At 44.7% G+C, this 21,620-nt stretch overlaps 1 protein-coding gene across 3 annotated transcripts in view; it reads right to left on the reverse strand.

Annotated features, from left to right (window-relative positions):
- Window positions 1–1,388: 1,388 nt before the first annotated feature.
- LOC309665985 (transient receptor potential cation channel subfamily V member 5-like) overlaps window positions 1,389–21,620 on the reverse strand; it is a 30,274-nt gene continuing 10,042 nt past the window's right edge. For 2 of the 3 annotated variants that reach the window (XM_082472935.1, XM_082472934.1), the window contains exons 9-15: window positions 13,824–13,910; window positions 13,636–13,712; window positions 13,222–13,387; window positions 12,952–13,018; window positions 10,951–11,219; window positions 6,386–6,492; window positions 1,389–5,609 (exon numbers count right to left, since the gene is read on the reverse strand). In XM_082472935.1, the coding sequence (XP_082329061.1) occupies window positions 5,309–5,609; window positions 6,386–6,492; window positions 10,951–11,219; window positions 12,952–13,018; window positions 13,222–13,387; window positions 13,636–13,712; window positions 13,824–13,910 (1,074 nt within the window). In that variant the 3' untranslated portion in view covers window positions 1,389–5,308. Of the gene's footprint in view, window positions 5,610–6,385; window positions 6,493–10,950; window positions 11,220–12,951; window positions 13,019–13,221; window positions 13,388–13,635; window positions 13,911–21,620 lie in introns of all 3 variants that reach the window. The other variant, XM_082472936.1, reaches the window with a different exon arrangement.

The raw sequence follows: 21,620 nt of genomic DNA on the forward strand, positions 1-21,620 counted from the left end.
GGCCATAACTGCCACCTCCTCAATGCCACGGACGACAAAGAAGCAATGCAGGCGATGGGAAACAGGCGTGTCCAGTCCCACCCAGGGGGCTCCTGCCTGGCCGCCCTCCCAGGGCGGAGAGAGGGGCCCTTTGATCCAACCTCCCTGTCGGTGTGACAGCACTCTGTGTGTCAAAGTAGTTTCTTTCCTGGCATATTTCTTATTTTTTTCTCATTAGCCTTAAGAAACAGGTGGGCCCAACCCAGAGAAGTCAATGATCCCGGCTCCTACATCAAAGTCAAGGCACTTTCTCCATTTTCATCGAGCGACCTCGGCTGCTGGAGGGGCCTTGCCAGCCCCCATGTGCCGCCCCGTCTGTGCTCACGGGGCCCACAGAGGCTCCCGGCCTCCACTCAGCCTCTCTCCCTCCCTCAGCTGCAGCGCCCCAGACCTCAGCTGGCCTTTCTCCAGCCGGCACCAGGGGTGACACTGGCCCTGCCCTTCCTTCCCTTGGCTGCAGGCAGAGCTTTTCTCCAGGGGCTGTACCACCACTGTCACCAGAACTCAGGACCTTGTCAATCAAACACTTTGCAAATAGCTGGGAGGCGACACATTTTTAAAGTCCAGAGATACCTGTAAGGACACAACCTCTCATTAGCTCCTTGCCCCTGGTTGGTGAGGTGCACGGGAACCAGAATGTTCTGCTTCTCTATTCTGAAGAAACCAGGGAAGGGGGAGACAGGGGAGAATGGTAAGCGTTAGGGGTACCTGAAGACTTCCAGGCGCAGGAACCGCAGTATTTCTGTTACTCCGTTTGCGTGTCCCAGTCTCGGCAGCCCCATCGATGAGCCTGGCAGCTGCCCTGTAGTCACTGGGACAAAAACATCTATCAGCTTCTTTAACACTTCAGCACCCAGTTCACTTACTGCATCTGTCGTGCTGCACAGCGATACCTGGGTGTCTTTTTTGCACTTCTCACTTGGGCTCCTGCGGGCAGATGTAGAATCTTGTAGGCTGCCTGGAGTGCTTCTTTCAGCAGGTACCACATGCCGGCCGGTTTCGTGAGCTTTGCCTCAGAGCTTTGCTGCTGGGATCCTTCCTTCTTTTTCTCCATCTTCATAATATTCCACAAGCTCTCCTTTCCCCCTACTCACTTTCTCTTTTTCTCTCTCTTTCTGTCTCTTGCACACACAGAAGTATATATAAGCTGAGAAAATTTCCCCACGATTACTGATGTTTGCATTGTTTTTGATCCTTTGCAATGTGTTTCCACCCCTATTATGTCTGTAATTATTACAACCCTACACAAAGGCTGGTAATTTTTTTTTAACCACCTTTGACAAGTGGAAAAAAAATCTGAAATATGTCCAGTAGGAGAATAGAATAAAAACAGGTCCATCATTCCTAGATTCAGTTAATGAATATTTATTACCCACTACATTGTACCAGGAAGCATGCCAAGCACTGGGAACACCAAGATGAATAAGATGGGTATCACATTCTCCTTTGTGGAGCTTACAGTCTGTTAAGGAAAACAGACATTTAAACAAGTAAGTACAATAAAGTGCAGGGTGTATAATAAGAAGAAATTATAGGTGGCCTGGAAACAGAAGAGGCAGACTCCAACCTAGCCTATGGGTCAGGGCCCCCCACCCCCCAAAACACACACAAACACAATATACGATTGTTAAGCTGAGACTAATAGGATGAATAGAAGTTACAAAGATGGAAGGGAGAATGGTGCAGAGAGGTAGAAAGGTCCAGAAACTGTGAAGACCAAAAGGAAGGAAAATAGAGGAGGAATGAATAATTCATCTTGGTGAAACAGAAGGCCAGGAGAGGTTGCCAGGTGTCAGCTCATGGAAGGGCTTCTAGAAGATCACAGGTTGAGGCAGGAGTTGCATCTTACAAAGATCATTGTGGCTCTAGTGTGACTGATAGATTGGAGAAAACCAAGACTGCATGCAGACAGCACAGGGAGGAACCCACTCCTGGAATTAAGGTGGGACATGATGGGGGCCCGTTTTGGAAGAATAGCAATAGGGTCTGGAGAGGTAGAGACAAATGAAACAGTCTTCAAAGCATATTAAGTGAAAAAGCAAGAAGTGTTTTTCTAATACGTTGCACTATATTATATGTGTTTTTAGAGGCATATATACATAGGTATGCTCAGATATGCATAGAGTATTTTTGGAAGGATAGATAACAAAGTTTTGTTTGTGAGAGTCCCTGGGGAGAATACACGAGGGGCTGGAACAGAGGTAGGAATGCTTTTTTCTCTGTATATCTTGTGTGCTCTTTGAATTTTGTACCATGTGGTGTATCATCTACTCAAAAGTTATTCTTTTTCAAGGGAGATGTTTTATAGAATCTACGAGACTTGAGATTAACTGCATATGAGAGTTGAGACAGGTGTGTAGAGGACGACACCTAAGATTTGAGCTTGGGCAATTTTGCCTACTTATTTGGTTGGAAACACTGGTGGAGGAGTGGGTTTGGTGAGGAAGAAAAGCTGTTCAGTTCGGGACGTGCTGAGTTCCAGATGTCTGTAAAATATCCAGGTAGAGCTGTCTAAATGATAGGCATCCAAGCTGTTCAGGCCTGGAGCTCAGGAGACAGATCTAAAGTGAAGGTAAGGAGTCGGGAATCATGAATGTGTGTGTGTGTCAATACCATCTACGGAGGCAGCTGGAACTTCCCAGGTTCCAGGTGAGGGAAAGCAGAGAGCCCCGTGGACCAAAATTATTTAAGGGATGGATAGAAGAGAAGCAGGCAAAGTAGGAGGCGTACGTGGCACTAGGCACGTGCTGAGAAGAGGTGAGTGGTCCACTAGCATCTGAACGCTACGGAGTTTGCGCAAGACTCGGATTGCTCAGTGGGGTTAGCTACAGGTAGATTACCTTGATGCGAGTGCTATCACTAGCATCAAGGAGAGACAAGGTCAGTTCACAGTGGGGTGAGGACTCAGTGCGCGCTGGCAGACAATAGAGTCTTCTCTTAAGAAGTTTGGCCCTGAAGAGGGAGTAAAAGATAGGGCAGGAGCTGAAAGGAGAAATGGGAGTTGAGGGAGGGCGATTACAATGTCTTTGCAGGTGGGAAAGAGCAGAGCATGGTTAATTGCTGACTAGCATCGCTAGGGGAGAGAGACAGAGGCTGAAGACACAAGAGTGAGAGGAGTTACAGGACACAGTGATAGACAGAGCTGCCTGAAGAGACAGAAAGAAAACTGCATCTGGAACACAGATGGGAGTTTAGCTTTACACAGGAGAAGGAGAGTTTCCACTGGGAAAGAAGATCAGAGGAGTCATGCTGAGCACGCTTAGAAACCATACCACCTGTGTGTGTGTGTGTGTGTGTGTGTGTATGTGTGTGTGTGTGTGTGCGCGTGTGTGTGTGTGATCCCCCACTGTTCTGCACTCATTTGTGCCTTGCATGAGTATCTGGATGAACCTGTCTGTGGTGCTGCAGATCCCACTTACCTTTTTGCCGTTCCAGACCACAGTCCTCTTAAGAGTTGTCATGGCATTGTGGTCAGGGTGATGTCAGGGCTGGGATGAGAAGGGCTGGAGGCCAAAGCGAGGCTGTAATGGGTACCCTGGACACCTAGTTTCCAATTTCCTTCCTGGAAAGGGATGGCCCGGGCTCTATTATTGCTGTCTACCCCACAGCTCAGCACAGGGACAAAGGGAGATGGGGGTGGAGGATGGCTGTTGCAGGAAACATGGTTGGGAGCCTGTTACCTCCAGAGGCAAGGATGAACAGCTGCTAACAGACAACCAGAGGCACAGGCCAGGGATGGTCTCATAAAACAAATGATGGGGCCATCCAAGCATAGAAAGGAATAATTTACCTCACATATTTAAAAACACACCAGGATGCAAATGAGATACAAACACTTCAGACTCCAAGTCTCAAAAAACAAGGATAAGACAACCCAAAAATAACAACCAAAAAAACCCCGAAACAATTCAAAAGTGGGTAAAGGACTTGAATAGACATTTCTTCAAGACAGAAGATATGCAAATGGCCAATAGGCACATGAAAAGATGTTCAATGTTGTTAGTCGTCAGGGAAATGCAAATTAAAACCACAATGAGATACCACTTCCTAACCACAAGGATGGCTATTATCAAAGAATCAGAAAGTAACGTGTTGGTGAAGAGGTGGAGAAACCGGAACCCTGTGCCTTGCCTGAGGAAACATACAACAGTACAACTGCTGTGGGAAACAGTATGGCAGTTCCTCAAAAAAATTAAACGTAGACTTGCCATAAGATCTAGCCATCTGCTTCTAGTCATACACCCAAAGAAATCGAAAGCAGGAACTTGAACAGATAATTGTATACCAATGTTCATAGCAGCATTACAATAGCCAGAGGTGGAAGCAACCCAATCGTCCATCAGTGGATGAATGGATAAACACAATGTGGAATATACATACAATGAAATGTTATTTGACCTTTAAAAGGAATGAAATTCTGACTCATGCTACAGCATGGATGAATCTTGAAAACATTATGCTACATCAAATAAGCCAGGCACAGTAGGACTAATATTGGATGATTCCACTTATATGAGGTAACTAGAGTAGTTAAATTCATAGACAGAAAGTAGAATATTGGTTATCAGGGACCATGGGGAGGGGATAATGGGGTGTTAATGTTTAATGGGTACAAGAGTTTCAGTTTAAAAAATTCCCTAGATGAACAGTGGTGATGGTTGCCCAACAATGTGAATGTACTTAACGCCACTGAATGGTACACCTAAAAATGGTTAAAATAGTAAATTTTATGTTATGTATATCACAGTGCATTTTTTTTTAAATAAAGGAAGGATAAAGAACCTTTTTTCTTGCAGTTTTCTAGTTGGGGTTTGGTTGGTAGGTGGGGAGGGAGTCCTATGGGGTACAAGAAGAGGCGGGAGGCTACAACCTCAATGCCATGCCTGGCTCTTCCCACATGAAGCCCTGTGGAACCAGGGAGGATTCACAGCTTACAATCTAGTGCCTCATGGGGTAGAAAGGGAGATGACCCAGTTACTGGCCTAGCACCCCTACCTCGTGTCTTTAGTTGCCAAGTCTAACTTTGCTTGAAAAGATACCCTCTTTTCCCAAGATGTGGGACTTCCAAGAAGACAGAAGATATGTGGGGCCCTTTGCTCATCCCTAGATGCTGATGTGAAGGGCAAGGCATGGATGGTCTTTAAGAATTATTCTGTCCACCCTCCCAGGATTAATGGGCATGAAGGTCAGATGCTTGCATAGGCAGTGTCTCTCTCTCTGCCCCCCGCAGGCCTACCTGGAGTCGGGAGGAGAGTAACAGGGGTCCTAATCATATGTGATAGACACTTTCCTCTCCATCCCCCTCCCCAAGGTCCAGTCCAAGATTCAAGTGTCCCAGGGTGTTGCGATGAATGATCTCCCAGCCTCGGTGACTGCTGCTGCTTCGAGATGTGGTCCGGGACAGGGAGGGAGTCGGGAGGGCCAGGGAGGCTCTGGCTAGAATCCCACTTTCAACCACAGAGGGCTGTTTCTCAGAAAGATGCTCATGTTCTTCCTCCTTGTCTGAGCCCTTGAAAGCTTCCACATAGCGACGTACTCGCAAAGCATTCTGATCTTGGTTGGTCTCAACTCTGAGGAGGGGAAAGGGGAGAGGACTCAGCTGAGCTGGGGAGAGATGGGCCATGGGGAGAAGCAGAAGTGAGCAGGGCACAGGTGGGAAACAGGAGTGAGAGGAAAGGCGGAGGAAGTTAGCAGCGTTGAAGCCAGAAGACCCTCTAGGATCAAATGAAGGGAAGTAGAGGGAGATGGAGGACAACTAGGAGACAGACCCAAAAGGCTGTGCATTCAGGATTTGGAGAGTAGTAGGGCTTGTGTGGGCGTGTGATGGTGGGGGGAATGTGGGTGAGTATGAAAGAGAAAACAGAGCCAATTAAAAGATAAGCGTGTCGTCAGGATGAGAAGATGCAATTCAGGAAATAAATGAGAGAGGAGAGCCAGGTCAGGAGATGAAGGTAGAGTACGAAGGAGCAGGTTAGCTACAAGGCTAGACTAGAAGCTTCAAGAATGTACTAGAAGTGGGGGTCAGGTGGAAACAAGACTAGACCAAGTTGGGTGACCCATGCCCACATTCGAGCACGGACTCATATTCTTAGCCGTTCACATTACTGCCCTTATGTACTCATAGCCTGACATCAGCTCTCAGCATTCTTTGCACCCCATCACTTCAGCTCCACCCGCCTCCCCCACACAGGCTAACGCAGTCTCGCTTTACGGAGTGATGATATCTCCTTTGGGTCCAATTTGGGATCTCAAGAATGGAGGGGAGGGTCATAAATGTGGAACCAGTCACCCTTGTTCCCATGGCCTCACACTGGTTGACAGTTCACATGTCTACATTGTCACTCACCGCAGGAACCAGCGGTCCCCCAGCCCGTACTTGTACCCACAGATGCCGGAGCGAGGCCACAGGGTGCGAGGCATCTTCCTCTCCAGCATCACCGTGGTGGCCACGACCTAGGAGGAGCCAAGAGATAGAGGAAGAACTCAGAAAGAGCCACGAGGTTCAGAGAACCCTGAGGCTACTGACAGAGGGAACCAAAAGGAACCTGTGGGATGAGGACGCCAGAGATCAGTGGAGGTGACAGCCACCTACCCATGCCCTAGCCTGTGGGAGGTGCCATGCTACCTGCCTTACTCATCACCTGCCATAAAAGGAGAGGATATTTTATGAGTGCTTTGAATAAAACAGTGACCCCTGCATTACTATTCAGGTTCTTGGGAAATTAGTCACTCCAAACTAATCTCATTTCCTTTTTCATATGAAAGCTATAAACCAATTATCTTGATTTAAATAATGTGATTAAATAGGATCTCTATGATCTTGGGGATGAAATGATGCTGCTGATATTCAGGGAATTTGCAGCAAATTAAATAAATACCCATATGCTAAGAAGGAAAAGGGTGTGTGAATGACTCCAAACTTGGCAGGAAAAGTTCTAGTGGCATGTCACATGTTCTGTCCTTTGCCCAGCCATCATTAATTACCTAGATGAAACATAGAAGACAAGCTTATCAAATATGTCTGAGACACAAAACTGGGAGGGATATGTAATATACAAGATGACAAAGCAATATAAAAATGATCTCACCAGACTGGAATGCTGGTCAAAAACCACTAATATGAAATTTAAGTAAACCAAATGTAAGGTCCTACATTTATGTATAAGACTAAAGTATCATTCAAAAAGACACATGCACCCCAATGTTCACTGCAGCACTATTTACAAAAGCCAGGACATGGAAGCAACCTAAATGTCCATCAACAGAGGAATGGATAAAGAAGATGTGGTACATATATACAATGGAATATTACTCAGTCATAAAAAAGAACAAAATAATGCGATTTGCAGCAACATGGATGGACCTAGAGATTGTCATACTGAGTGAAGTAAGTCAGACACAGAAAGACAAAGATCATATGATATCGCTTATATGTGGAATCTAAAAAAAAGGGTACAAATGAACTTATTTACATAACAGAAGTAGAATCAAAGATGTAGAAAACAAACTTGTGGGGATAAGGGGATAAGGCGGGGAGGGAGATTGGGATTGACATATACACACTACTATGTATAAAAATAGATAACTAATAAGAACCTGCCTTATAGCACAGGGGACTCTACTCAATGCTCTGTAATGGCCTATATGGGAAAAGAGTCTAAAAAGAAAAAGGACGGAGATATGTGTATGTATAGCTGGTTCACTTTGCTGTACATCTGAAGCTGACAACATTGTAAATCAACTATACTCCAATAAAAATTTTAAAAAAGAAAGACTAAAGTGTCTGTGTTAAGTACAGGAAAAACGGTAAAGGAGCTTAGCTAAGTCAGTCATGTAACAAAGATGCAGGGGTTCTAGTTGATCATAAGCCTAGTAAGAACCCATTGCATATTTTCTAAAAGACCTGATGCCATTTTAGGTGCTATTTATAGTATAGTGTCCAAAACAAGGAAAGGCATGACCCCTCTTCATGCTGCATTCCTCCCATCATATCAGGACCATTCTAGTTTTGAAAGGCCCAGGATATAGTAGGTCTGAACAGAGGGTCAGTCAGGATGGATTGGGCTCAGGAAGTTTGATTAATTGAAGGAACTAGGAATCCTTAAAGTAGCTCAATTCTCCACTTTGTCTTCTTCCACCCCGTCTTTCTCGGTACTCCACGCTTCTCTTGGCCTTCTCTCTGTTTCTTAGCTGCGCCGAGCTCCCTCCAACCTCAGGATTTTCTTTTCTTTTTTTTTTTTAAAGATATGACTTCTTTTTTTTTAATATAGAAATTTATTTTATTTATTTTTGGCCACGTTGGGTCTTCGTTGCTGCACGTGGGCTTTCTCTAGTTGCGGCAAGCGGGGGCTACTCTTCATTGCGGTGCGCGGGCTTCTCATTGCGGTGGCTTCTCTTGTGGCGGAGCACGGGCTCTGGGCGTGCAGGCTCAGTAGTTGTGGCTTGCGGGCTCTAGAGCGCAGGCTCAGTAGTTGTGGCGTACGGGCTTAGTTGCTCTGCGGCATGTGGGATCTTCCCGGACCAGGGCTCGAACCCGTGTCCCGTGCATTGGCAGGAGGATTCCTAACCACTGTGCCACCAGGGAAGTCCCCAACCTCAGGATTTTCAATCATTCTATTCCCTTTCCCTGGACAGCGCTTTTTCTTTATCTTGAAAAGGACATTTATTGTTCTTCTTGTGCCATTGTTCAGCACCCCCCGCCACCTTCTTCTGGTAAGAGAACCCAGCTTTCATTTAGAGAATCACTCCTTCTCTACTCTGAGTCCATCAGTCAGAGTAGACTGGACTTCACACAGCCCTGGTTAATTAGTCTATTCTCCCCCAAACTCCACCACCACCACCACCTGCGCCTATGATCAAACTTGTTGCAATGAGATGGGTTCGGGGGACAGAGGGAGATGCTCTTTTAAAAGCTACAGATCCACAGTATTGGGAGACACACAGAATACAATAAGAATGAGCCCTTGGAATTTGGAACACAGTGCACCTGCTCATTCCTTTGTAAGTTTAGAGCTTCTCTAAGCTATCTCACCAACATGATGTGAGAGACTGACTTAAGAGAGGACAAAAGAGAGAAGAACAGAAACTGAAGTATAAAATGGAGATCCAGACTCTGGCCAGCCATGTCTGAAGCTGATTTAATTCCTTAAACTTTCCAGTTATGAGGCTCAACACACCCTCTTCCCACTGCCCGTTTTTTTTTAAGTCTATTTGGTTTTCTGTCCCTGTAGCCAAAAGTCCCAATGGGTGCAAATCCTAACCTCCATTCCTTCCCCTCATTCTTCTTAATTGACCAACTATTACCCATGTTTAGGCGCTCATCTTAAATGTCACTCCATCAGGAAAGCATTTCCTAACTTTCCAGTCAAACTCCTCTGTTGCCTCTTGTTTTTAGCATCTTCACGTCTCTATGACACGTTTGCTATTCTAATTGTACAGCTTTCTGTGAAGTCATTCATTTAATGTTTGTCTTCCCAGCCAGACTGTGAGCTCCATGAGGGCACAGACTACATCATCATACCTGTGTCCCCAGGTCCTAGACATTTTCCAACACAAACCAGGCTCTAAATAATTATTGCTAATGAATGAAAAGTCTGAGGGGATAAATGATGACTGTCTTCAAATATCTGAATGGCGCTCCTATGGGAGAGTGTGTTCTGCATTATACAAGAAGAAAAACTTGGGCCAAAGAGTGGAATTACAGAAAGATAAGGTTTCAGCTCAATGCAATATGGACTTTTCTAATAACAAAAACTTTTGAAATATAAAAAAGCTCTCTCCTTCCAACCTCTACCCAGATCCACATGATAATAAGATCCTAATCAGCATTAAAGAAGATACTGAATGATCCTCTGACCAATAAATGAGTGTATGTTGGGTAGGAGCTCAACTAGAAGACCACTAAAGGCACTTCCAACTCTAAGATTTTATTAGCCTATGATGATATAAAGAAAAGATTATGGAGAAACAGTTATAGAAGCAAATAGAAGATAAGATCCAAATTAAAAACTAGAACATATAAGAACAAAACAGTTTCTAGTTCCCACTGGATTCAAGGTTGACTCCTGAATCTACCCTTCCTCTGTGCTTTTGGGAGTTGATCCTAACCCTATCCTACCATCTTACACTCTTTTAGATAAAAAAAGACTTTAGGCTAAAAGTCCCCTCCATCTATCCAAAAGTACCTCTGTTGAAGTGACAGCCCCACAGGGTTGTTTCGTGACTCTCCTAAGAGTCATCTACCGTGGCATATTCCACTTTGATTTTTCTCTCCATCCCCTGCCCCTTAGTAAGACTAACACTAATAACAATAGCCAGGACATGGAAGCAACCTAAATGTCCATCAACAGAGGAATGGATAAAGAAGATGTGGTACATATATACAATGGAATATTACTCAGGCATAAAAAAGAACAAAATAATGCCATTTGCAGCAACATGGATGGACCTAGAGATCGTCATACTGAGTGAAGGAAGTCAGACACAGAAAGACAAATATCATATGATATCACTTATATGTGGAATCTAATAAAAGGGTACAAATGAACTTATCTACAAAACAGAAATAGAGTTACAGATGTAGAAAACAAACTTATGGTTACCAGGGGGTAAGGGGGGGAGGGATAAATTGGAAGATTGGGATTGACATAAATACACTACTATATATAAAATAGATAACTAATAAGGACCTACTGTATAGCACAGGGAACTCTACTTGATACTCTGTAATGGCCTATATGGGAAAAGAATCTAAAAAAGAGTGGATATATGTATATGTATAACTGATTCAATTTGCTGTACACCTGAAGCTGACACAACATTATAAATCAACTATACTCCAATAAAAATTTTTTTTAAATAATAATAAAAAAAAATTAAAAAAAAAAAAAAGACTAACACTAATGAACTCACCTGGGCCCTCCAGAGCTCGTCCTGTTCATGGGCCACCCGCCAGTGTGTGTCGCCCATCATGGCGATGAACAGGTTGAGCATAAGCAGTGTGGCGATGATGGCAAAGGCAAAGTAGACGATGCTGAACATGTAGGGCAAGTTCACATCGTAGTTGGCAGGCCCATCGATGATGGTGAGGAAAAGCTCAAAGGTGCTGAACAGCGCCATGGGGTAGTCATAGAATTGCCCCAGGTTGGCTGGGTCCTCTGTCTGGAAAATGATAAAGAACGCTGCTCCGCCCACGAAGAGGGCATGGAGATCAGGAAATGGGGAGTTATCACAATAAGCATGGGCCTGGTCAGCATTCATTCTACCTCCAGTATATATCTCCATACATTTACACACAAGCACATATAGGCACACAGGCACATAAATGTAGAATTACACATGTAAGTCACATTTTCCCTGTGGACCTGGCTAACCCTCAGATGTCCTATGACCAAGTTTATCATACCAGTAATACTCAGAATTTAGCAAATATCTATCGATCGATCGATCTATCAATATAGTATATGTCACCTAACTGGGTTTTACATTTTAGAACCAAATATTTAAAAGGCAAGTTGTTACAAGAACGCATGGACTCTCCAACAATTTTAAAGAACTGAGCACGTGAAAGGGCTAATAGAAAAGCACCTTTAAAAAAAAATCTCAGTATCCTCTAGATAACCATCCATCACTCTGAGATTTCCTGGCTGAGCTTGGACCATCATAAAAAAGTTTTCCCTGCTCAGTGTGTAGCCTACTTGATGGTACTGGGCATCCTAGAAACTTACTACAGCGTTAGAACCTCTAAAAGACCCATCTCTGTGTGGGGAATGGAAATATAAATAAGGTGACCCCAAGAGCAGAACTTGGGTCTATGACAAAGTATGGCTTTGCAACAACAAAGAAGAGATGCTTTAGGAGATCTACAGAAAACGACTCTGTTATAGTTCCTCATTTTGCATAAGTGTAGCTGCAGGTGGAGTAGAGAGTGGGGAGGAAGGGTACAGGAGGAATCCTCCTAACAGGCAGCCTATCGAAGTTTGACCCTCTCAGAGTTCAGATCTTGGCGTAGTTTTTCAGTCTACTGTTTCGTGGGAACCCCCATTAAGCAGGGGAATGCCTAGGACAGGAATGGCGTCCTTTGTACTAAAAGTCATTGTCTTTAGGGTTGTGGGTCTTCACATGTCATCAGGTGCATCCACCTGCCTTATGGAGGTTCAGCTGCCGACACGGAGGACTGGGTGAGACTTGCTGCCTTTTGTTCTTCCTTCCTCTTTCTGCCTTTCCCTAAGAACTGTCTTCCACTTGTTCGTTTGTGCTCTCCCTCCCTCTGCTCTGTCTGTTCTGTTCTGGATGTTTCCTCTCCTCCCCTCTCTGACACCCTTCCCCTGTGCCTTGGGCCGTGACTGGGTCCCCACTGGGCATTCTTCTTCCAGCCTCTCTTCACAGCTCTTCTGCTTTCCTTTCTCATTCTTCACAATCTCCAAACCCTTTTTCTGTACCTCCTTTTTCAAATTCCTTTCTTTTCTTTCAACTTTGACCACACATAGGGGACAAAAGGGCACCTTATGTGTTATTGAATGCTTTTCGTTTCTTCTTCTGAAGTGTAAACATAGTAGAGTTAAATACTGGACTTTTTGCCTATGGCACCTTTCACGACTGGCCAGTCTTTCCTGTTTAATATTCTTCTCTCTCCAAAGCCCTTTTTCTATCTCTCCTTTAAAGATCTTGCAGGGCAGTTAGTCAACATGAATGTTATTGGCCCAGAAATTCAGAGCACATGAGTCTACTCTCTAGGCCACCCTGAGTGACCCAGATCCTAAGAATGCAAGTGTGTTTTTTGATTCACTTTCCACCAGGGGGAAAAAAAGCAAAGGGGATTGCAAAGGAGAAATAACTGAGAGCAAGAGTGAGAGAGAACTTTCTGGAGAACCGAATCCGATGATCTGATGGAGGAGACAGTGATGCGCTTACCTGAGGCAAATCCCACAATAACCACAGCCATCAGCCAGCAGAAACGCAGCAGGTCTCCGAAAATCATCTACAGAAAACAGAGAGGGGAGGGAGGGTGGAGGGAACCTTTCTCCACCTGCCTCTCTGCAGCTACTGCTGATAGATTGGAAGTCACCAGAGTTCCACCAGATCCACTCCGAGCAGCATTTTCCTTTCTGCTTCCACTCCCTCCCTCTGTCTGGGAAAGGTCCAATGTCTGAAGCCAGAGGAAACTCTGGGGAAAGCACTGACCTTCTGGATCATGATGGTGAAGGGACCTAGCATCTGGAATCCTCGAGCAAAGTACATAACACTGCACCAGCCCAGCACCAGGGCGAAGGACATAGGCACCACCTCCCCGTTGGTGTTGGAAAGCCGCATCACCATGGTCACCAGCACCAGCGAGGCATAGGTGATGCTGGGGGTAGAGCAGAGAGGGGGGAAGTGAGAGGAGGGCTGGAAATATTCTAGGTCCCCTTCAGCATGGCACTGACTTACATGGGCCCCAAACACTCAGGCTCAGTCTTCATACCTAAACACATACACCGTCACACACACAAGCCCACTAGAGAAAAACCCCTGGAAGTGAGAGTCCCAGAGAGGGATTGGGAGAACTGGGACATTTCTGGCAAGGGAAGGCAGGGGGCTGGAAGGAAGGACACTCACGTGATGACATGGAACGGCCCCCCGAGGACAGTCTGTCCAAAATAGCGAGAGAAACCAACCCTGAAGATATCCGGGATCTGGGAAAAGGCCAGGAAAACAAAACAAAACAGAACAATGATCGATGTGGACTTCAGTTCAATCTGAGGCCTCAGGTGGGTGGCCTCCACCTGAACGCAGCTGCACCTCACCTCTAGGAATAGGATGATCACAGCCCCAAAGATGGTCATCAGCTCCCCCACCAGCCGGATTTTATCCTGCTGAGTCACATAGGCCTCCTGTGGTGAGAAATTCAGGATAAGAAATGCTTTCTGATGGTCTGAGAGTCAAATCCTTTTGAGTAAGTGGTCTAAAGCAGCTCAACTCTATCCAAGATGAAGAAAAGCTCCCCTGACCAACACCATCAACACCCCCCCTGCCACTGTGGCTCAGTCTGTGACCAGGGCATTAAATAACCAAGGCGTTAGTCTAAGTAACCAAGGCTTAATATACATATGTTACATATACTAACAACTTGAGTAACCACCTAGCAAGTCACCTCTTATATATATGTTGTGAGCAGTTATTTATGATGATGTGTGTACTGAGGGGCTGAGGTCACATTTCAGAGCATCAGGTTAAGAAGGCTAAACCAACAGGAAGAGGTATTAGTGGTTTGGACTGATTTCAGCTATGCGGAAAGGCCAGCTTTTCCAATCTCGTTGCGGTTCCCAGCAAGAAGAATATAAACACATCACAGAATTCAGGTTCCCATATGGACCCAGAACCTGTTAGCTCCAGTGAAACCTTGAATCAGTCACTAAAACTCCCTGAGCTTGGGGTTTCTCATCTGTAAAATGGAAACTATAATGCTTACCTCCCAGGGTTATCGTGAAGACCAAATTAGATGTATTTGGATGTGTATAAACCACAGAGCACTGTACATATATTCACTGTGGTTTTATTATGATTTGGCAACATAGAAAAGGGCTAAAGACACTATATGGATTTCAGTTCTGAGGAAGGGCCCTGCCTTATCCTGGATAGTAGGTGTAGAAGTTGCAGTCCTAAGGTCAAGATGGAATAAAAACCATCCTGCTTCTGCACATGTTACTTCACAGGAAAAGGCTTGCAATATTACCCAGATACAGCAGTAGAATTCTACAATAATTCTCCTTAACTTTTTTGAAGTTATGAGCCCATCTGAGAATATCATAAAGACCACAGATCCTCTTTCCAGAAAACTGTGTTCATATATACGTAATTCCCACGTGAAATTATACAAACAATTTCAGCACATTCGAGTACCCCTTAGACTTTTGGGAACTCTATTCTCCACGGTCACATCTCTGAATTGTGCACCAAAGACAGGAGTTGAGAGTCCCTGAGGGTGAGCTAAGCTGGGGAGGACGTGATCCCTCATTAAGCATGAGAAATGCTAATCATCTCTGTCCTGCCGATAAACTGGAACCTCGTAGAATCCCTCTGCAGGCTACTTCAGCAGTGTACACCCTGGTCCAGTGAGAGGCATAGCTTTTGAAATAGGAAGAGATGTTATGTAGTGGGAGGTGATCTATGGTATAAAGAAGGCACCCACCAAGCGTCCTGTGGCCGCTCAGAGGGTGTGTGTCAGCTCAGAAGAAGCCAAGGATATAGTCTTTAGGGAAGAATAGGACCAGACTTACCAACAGGTGGTGGAAATGTTTCAGGTAAATCATATGGGACCAGGGAAGACCAGAAAAGGAGTTGGTGACTACGTATCCAGTAAACAATATGATCTAACAACCTGTGACTAGATATCAGTTCCTTTGTTGCTGTTGTTTAAAGAACTGATGTTCTGTAAACTTCTCTGGAGTTTATCTCTCTTGAGAAACTGGCAAATTTTATTTTATCATATAGTGGGACATTTCCCTTTTGCCTTGCTTCCAAGGAAGCTCAGAGTTCTCTTTTTTTTTTTTTTTTAATCCCTAGCTCAAACAACTATCTTTGCATCCCCTCTCCTCCATCCTAAAATTCAGATCATGGGTCTGGTGATCTTAATGTTCCTATAGCATCTGTCTTTCATTGTAAAACAGGCCAACTCCTTTTGAGAATCAGGTAGTAGGATAAATAATAAGTTCATTAACTATAGGAACAAAATAACATTAAATATAGAAATAAAATAACGGCATCTGTGCCATATATGTGTCTGTACAAAATTTTTAAACTTTAAAAAAACTTTGGACCTTGGTTGCATACGTCTGGAAAACTGCCACCAACCTTTTTCCTTGGCTCAACTAAGAAGAAAAGGACTGCACTAGTTGGCCAGGAGAGTTGTGGGAACCAGAGTGCCCCTAGAGGACAGCGAGAGAGTGGCATCAGCTTTCTCCCTCAGGAGATGAAAAGGCAAAACCCTAACTAATGGAGAACACTGGGGACAGTTTTGGTTACCGTAATCTCCTTCTGGGGCTGCCGCTCACCAGCACCGCTTTGCTTGTTCAACAGGTTCCTTTACGAGTAGGAGTTCCCCTGCTCAAGTTCACCAGTGAGTAACAGAGGTGTCCAGAGACCCCAAGCTTTTGTCTCCGCTCCACCTGGGATCTGATTGCCCTAAAGTAGCTGCCTCTGCCACTCTGTCCCCAAAGGTCCTCTATTTAAAAGCAGAACGCCTAGGGCCACAGCCTCCTGCGAGCCCCCTTCCTTGCTGCTCTCCAAGACAGCTACACAGACCCTTTAGTAGGGTTTTAATTTTTTTTTAATTGCTCTCTGGAAAACAAAAGGTAATATACATGTGCAAAAGTTGCAATGAAAATAATGGTAGTTCATACAATTCAGTAGCAAAAAACCCCAAACAATCCGATTAAAAAATGGGCAGAGGACCTGAATAGACATTTTTCCAAAGAAGACGTACAAATGGCTGACAGGTACGGAAAAGGTACTTAATGTCACTAATCATCAGGGAAACGCAAATCAAAACCACAGTGAGATATCATCTCAGACCTATTAGGATGGCTATAATCAAAAAGACAAGAAATAACAAGTGTTGGCAAGGATGTAGAGAAAAAGGAATCATTGTACACTATTGGTGGGAATGTAAATTGGTGCACCCACTACAGAAAACAGAATAGGGGTTCCTCAAAAAACTAAAAATGGGACTACCACATGATCCAGCAATTCCACTTCTGGGTATATATCCAAAGGAAATGAAAACAGAATCTGGAAGAGACATCTGCATTCCCATGTAAATTGTAACGTTAGTCACAGTAGCAAAGATACGGGAACAACCTAAGTATCCATCAATGGATAATGGATAAAGAAGATGTGATATACATATATATACACACACATATATATACAACGGAATATTATTCAGCCATCAGAAAAGAGGAAATCCTGTCATTTGTAACAATATGGATGGAGCTTGAGGGCATTATGCTAAGTGAAATAAGCCCATCAGATTAAGGCAAATACCTCATGGTATCACTTACATGTGGAATCAAAACAAAACAAAACAAAACAAAAAGGCAAACTCCTAGAAAAAGAGAGTAGAAAAGTGGTTGCCAGGGCATGGGGGTATGGACAAAATAAGGAGAGATTGGTAAAAGGGTACAAAATTTCACCTATAAGACGACTAAGGCCTGAGGAGCTAATGGTAAAACAAGGTGACTATAGTTAATTACATGGTATTATACAACTGAAATTTGCTAAGAGAGCAGAACTTATTCTCACCAAAAACAAAAAAGGTAAATATGTGAGGTGATGGATGTGTTAATTAACTAGATGATAGGAATCCCTCCACAATTTATACGTGTATCAAATCACTGCGATGAACGCTTTAAACATCTTACAATTTCATTTGTCAATTATACCTCAATAAAGCTGAAAAAATAATAATAGTAGTGGGCTTTTAAAACATTTTTCTTTTCTTTGATTTCAAGGGGAATTCTACCATTTCACACTCATGTGTAATGTTGGCTCTCATTTGGAATAGATACTCTTTTCAAAGTTGAGAAAGATTTTAGTGTTTTAAAAATGGACAGCGGCAGGCTTCCCTGGTGGTGCAGTGGTTAAGAATCTGCTTGCCAATGCAGGGGACACGGGTTCGAGCCCTGGTCTGGGAAGATCCCACATGCCGCAGAGCAACTAAGCCCGTGCGCCACAACTACTGAGCCTGCGAGCCACAACTACTGAGGCCACGTGCTACAACTACTGAAGCCCACATGTCTAGAGCCCGTGCTCTGCAACAAGAGAAGCCACCGTGACGAGAAGCCCGCACACCGCAACGAAGAGTAGCCCCCGCTCGCTGCAACTAGAGAAATCCCGCACGCAGAAACAAAGACCCAATGTAGCCAAATAAATAAATAAAATAATAAAAAGATAAAATAAATAAAATAAAAATGGACAGGGGCATTGAATTTTAACAAATGGCTTTCTAATGTCTGTTGAACTGATAATAAGAATGCCCTCTTCATCAACCACCCTTGCCCTTCTAGAATTAAACCCTAAACTCAAAGTGGTAATGAGTTTTTCTTTGAATTTTTTAGAAGTTTATTCTTTGGGGATTGTATTAAAGATTTCCTGTCTATAGGGAGAGACTGATCTGCAGCTTTCTAGATTTGTGGTTCTTATGAAAAGGTTTAGGGATCAAGGGTATATTTAGCAAAGTGAATTAACAGAGACACTCATTTTCAAGGTCCCGTTCATTTAGCCTCCCAATTCTTTCAGATGCTCCCCTGGCCCTCAATCCATAGCACCACTGCCTTAATGCAAACCCATGGCACCCTGCACCCAATCCCCCCTCACCTCGCTTTTGGACTGACCTTTCTCAAATGCAAATATAACCCCATGGCTTCTCTGTTTAATGCCTTTCCTAGTTCCACCACGTCTTTGGAATAAAAATGAGGGGGAGATGGGAGTGATGGGTATTCTCTAAATCCTTATCATAGTAGACATTCAATAGCTAATGTCTAAATTTAATTAATGAACAGAGATAGAAGTGCATCATTCAGCAGTGCAGAGGTGACAACAGGGGTGAAGAACTTAAAGAGGTAAACACTGGTTGCCTCCAGGAAGTAAGGCATGGGTGAGGCGGGGCAAGCCAGTGCACTCTTGATCTTCATTATACCTGCCGTTTGATTTTTAAATCATGGGCATGTATTCTTTTACTTAGAAGTGCTCATAGTGAGATAGGAATAAAAGATAAGACTGAGACTACCAAGCGTGCTGTACAGAACCCTTGCTGGTCGCACATGTGTTCTTTTACTTAGAAATGTGCATTGTGAGATAGGAATAAAAGATAAGACTGAGACTACCAAGCGTGCTGTACAGAACCCTTGCTGGCCTGGCTCCTGCCCTAGGTCCCCACACTCCGTGTGAGTTCTGGCCACGTTGAATTATTGGGGTCCTCAGTTGTTAAGTCAGGACTTCGTGTGGACTGTGCCCTTTTCTTAGAATGCCTTCCTCCACCCCATTTTTCTGGTTCACCCTCAACCTCAAGACCCAAGTCACAGCATTCCTCCTGGGTCTCCTTTCCTGCCCCTCCATGGCCAGGTCAGGTGTCTCCCCTGCAGGATCCTGGTGCCAGTCTCTGGTTACAGCCCTTCCCCAGCACACTGCAGTCGTCTGGACATTCCATGTCTCACGAGGAATCTTAGAGCTTCCTGAGAGCAGGGACCTCTAACTTCTTCTGTTTATCCACAGTGCACGTATAGCAGATGCTGCATTCATAAGGAAGGAAAGAAGGAAGGAGACAAGGGAGCAGGTAGACAGACAGGTGCATGCTGAGCAGGATCTAAGAGTTGCAGAAGGGAGGTAAAGGGGAATCAGGAAGTGGGAACCAGGAGGCAAATGGCAGAAAGGATGACAATGAAGTGGGCTTGTCTGGAATTTCCAGATTCCTAGCGCAAGGTCGCCTAAGCAGGCTCAGCTAATAATGCACTGAGAAAATACTCCCCCTCAGCCCCTTTAAAAAATAAATGTCATTCAACAATGACTGGAATCCTTTACCTCTTTACATGGCTTAGGATTTTAGGAGTTGTCCACAGCCAGATCCCCTGCGGAGGCTGACAGGTCCTACTTTGCTGAGAACTGGCCAAAAGAGAGTGTTTTCACTTCCCAGCTGACTGAGCTCATCGTCTTGAAGGAAATGCCCAGAGAGGGGTGGGCCTAGCTGAGGCTGGGTACCACTGTGGGGAAGGGTGGGGAGCAAGTGTAACCACGAGGAAGGGGGAACGCACCGGAAACAATTGTCAAACCCCATCCTAGACCCTCTTTTTTCCCCAAGATTCTTACAGAGGAATTAAGCTCCCAGAAAGAGACCTGCTGGTTCCTAATGAAGAGTTACTCTCATCCTCTAAACTGTGCAGGGGCTCCTAAGCAGGCTGCCCATCAGAATCAGCTGAGAAGCTTTGTTACAACACACGTGTCCAGGCCAATCCTGAGGACTCTAATTCAATTCGTTTGGAGCAGGGACCCAGCATCTTCTTTTTTAGATGTAAATGTTTCTGCTACGTACCCCCACTTGAGAACCACTGGGCCAAAAAGAGAGGAAGATCTCCTGATTTCCATCTAAGTCTACTTTCCAAGGGCTTATTCCATGTCCTAGCCCCTGTGTTTTCTCAGGAAGATGAACTTGGGAAAGGTCTGCTCGTTCCAGAGGAGTCTTTACCCATTCCCACAGAAGCAGGACGTACCCTATCCACCAAAAGGTTAATCACATCAAAACTGTGGCTTAGTATCAGAACTAGAGCCCAGACAGTAGCTCAGTAGCTAGAGGTTGGAGACAATCCCAGATCTGGCTCCCCACCCCTGCTCTCCAGCATTCCTTATCTTGGCAGGGAACTATCAGGTGTGCCCAGGAACAGGTGAGTGTGCCAGGCCCTGGCTAGCTCTCAAAGCCTGGAGACAAGGTCCTCACGCAGTGGATCCTCCAAGGAAGAAGCCTGGAACTGAGCACATCACTCTGGAGGGAGAAATGGCCTGGCTTCGTATTAAAGGTTCTGAAGTGAAGCAGACCAGGACCCTTACCTCAACGCTGCCCTTACTAGCTGAGTGTCTTTACCGAAGTACTAAACCTCTCTTGACCTCAGAGTCACCATCTTTAAAATGGTAATAATAATTTTATTTACTTACTAAGGTATCTATGAGGATCAAATGGTGCAATGCTTTGTCATCTGAAATGTGGTCCATAGAATCACAACATCAGCATCACCCAGCCGTGAGTCAGAAATGCAGAATCTCAGGGCCCACGCCAGCCTTATTCTTAGAATCTGCATTTTAATAAGATCTCAGAAGCACTGGTAAATGCACATCAAGTGCACAAAACAAACACCCAGTAGATGTTATTTTTATCTACCAGGCTCCCTGCTTCTCCTCACCTCTGTCTTGTCTTTAATTTGCTGTGCGTGTTCCAAAGTGAGTTGGTTAGGACCCCCGAGTAAAGCAGTACAGAGTTGGAGATCAATTGGGTTTTCAAATAGCTGTAGTGCTTTGGATTGTCGAGAGCTTATGAGGAATTGTGATGTGTAGAAAAAGCAATCCCACTGACCGTGACAGGTAGAGGATGATTTAAAATAAATGGTACTTATGAGTCACTCCTGCCACGTCCTCTCCCTGACTATCTACATCCCATCCACTGTGTAGTGATGATTTTACCTTTGATAAGTCCCCTGACGCCAACCCCTTCTCTCCATCCCCCCATCACATCCTGAGGCCAATCCACCATTATCTTTGCTCGCTGAACTGTAATAGTCTCTTAACTGGTCTCCCCACATCTTCCCTGGCCCCCTCAAACCTGTCCTCCACCCTACAAACAGAGACATTCTTCCGAAACAAAAGTGTTATCAAGCATCTCCCCTGTTTAAAATCCTTCTGAGCCTTTCACTACCTTTAGGATAAAGAGTAAAATCCTCCGTATGGCCTGCAAGGTCCTGTATAATTTGGGAAAGTTTTGGGAAAGATCTGCCAGGACAACCTCATCTGGAGGCCCCTGCCCCAGCTCCCTCTACTCTAGCCAGTCTTCCTTCAGTTCC

The sequence above is a fragment of the Balaenoptera physalus genome (assembly GCF_965194825.1).
Source record: "Balaenoptera physalus genome assembly, chromosome: 8".
In the NCBI taxonomy this organism is placed as follows: domain Eukaryota; kingdom Metazoa; phylum Chordata; class Mammalia; order Artiodactyla; family Balaenopteridae; genus Balaenoptera; species Balaenoptera physalus.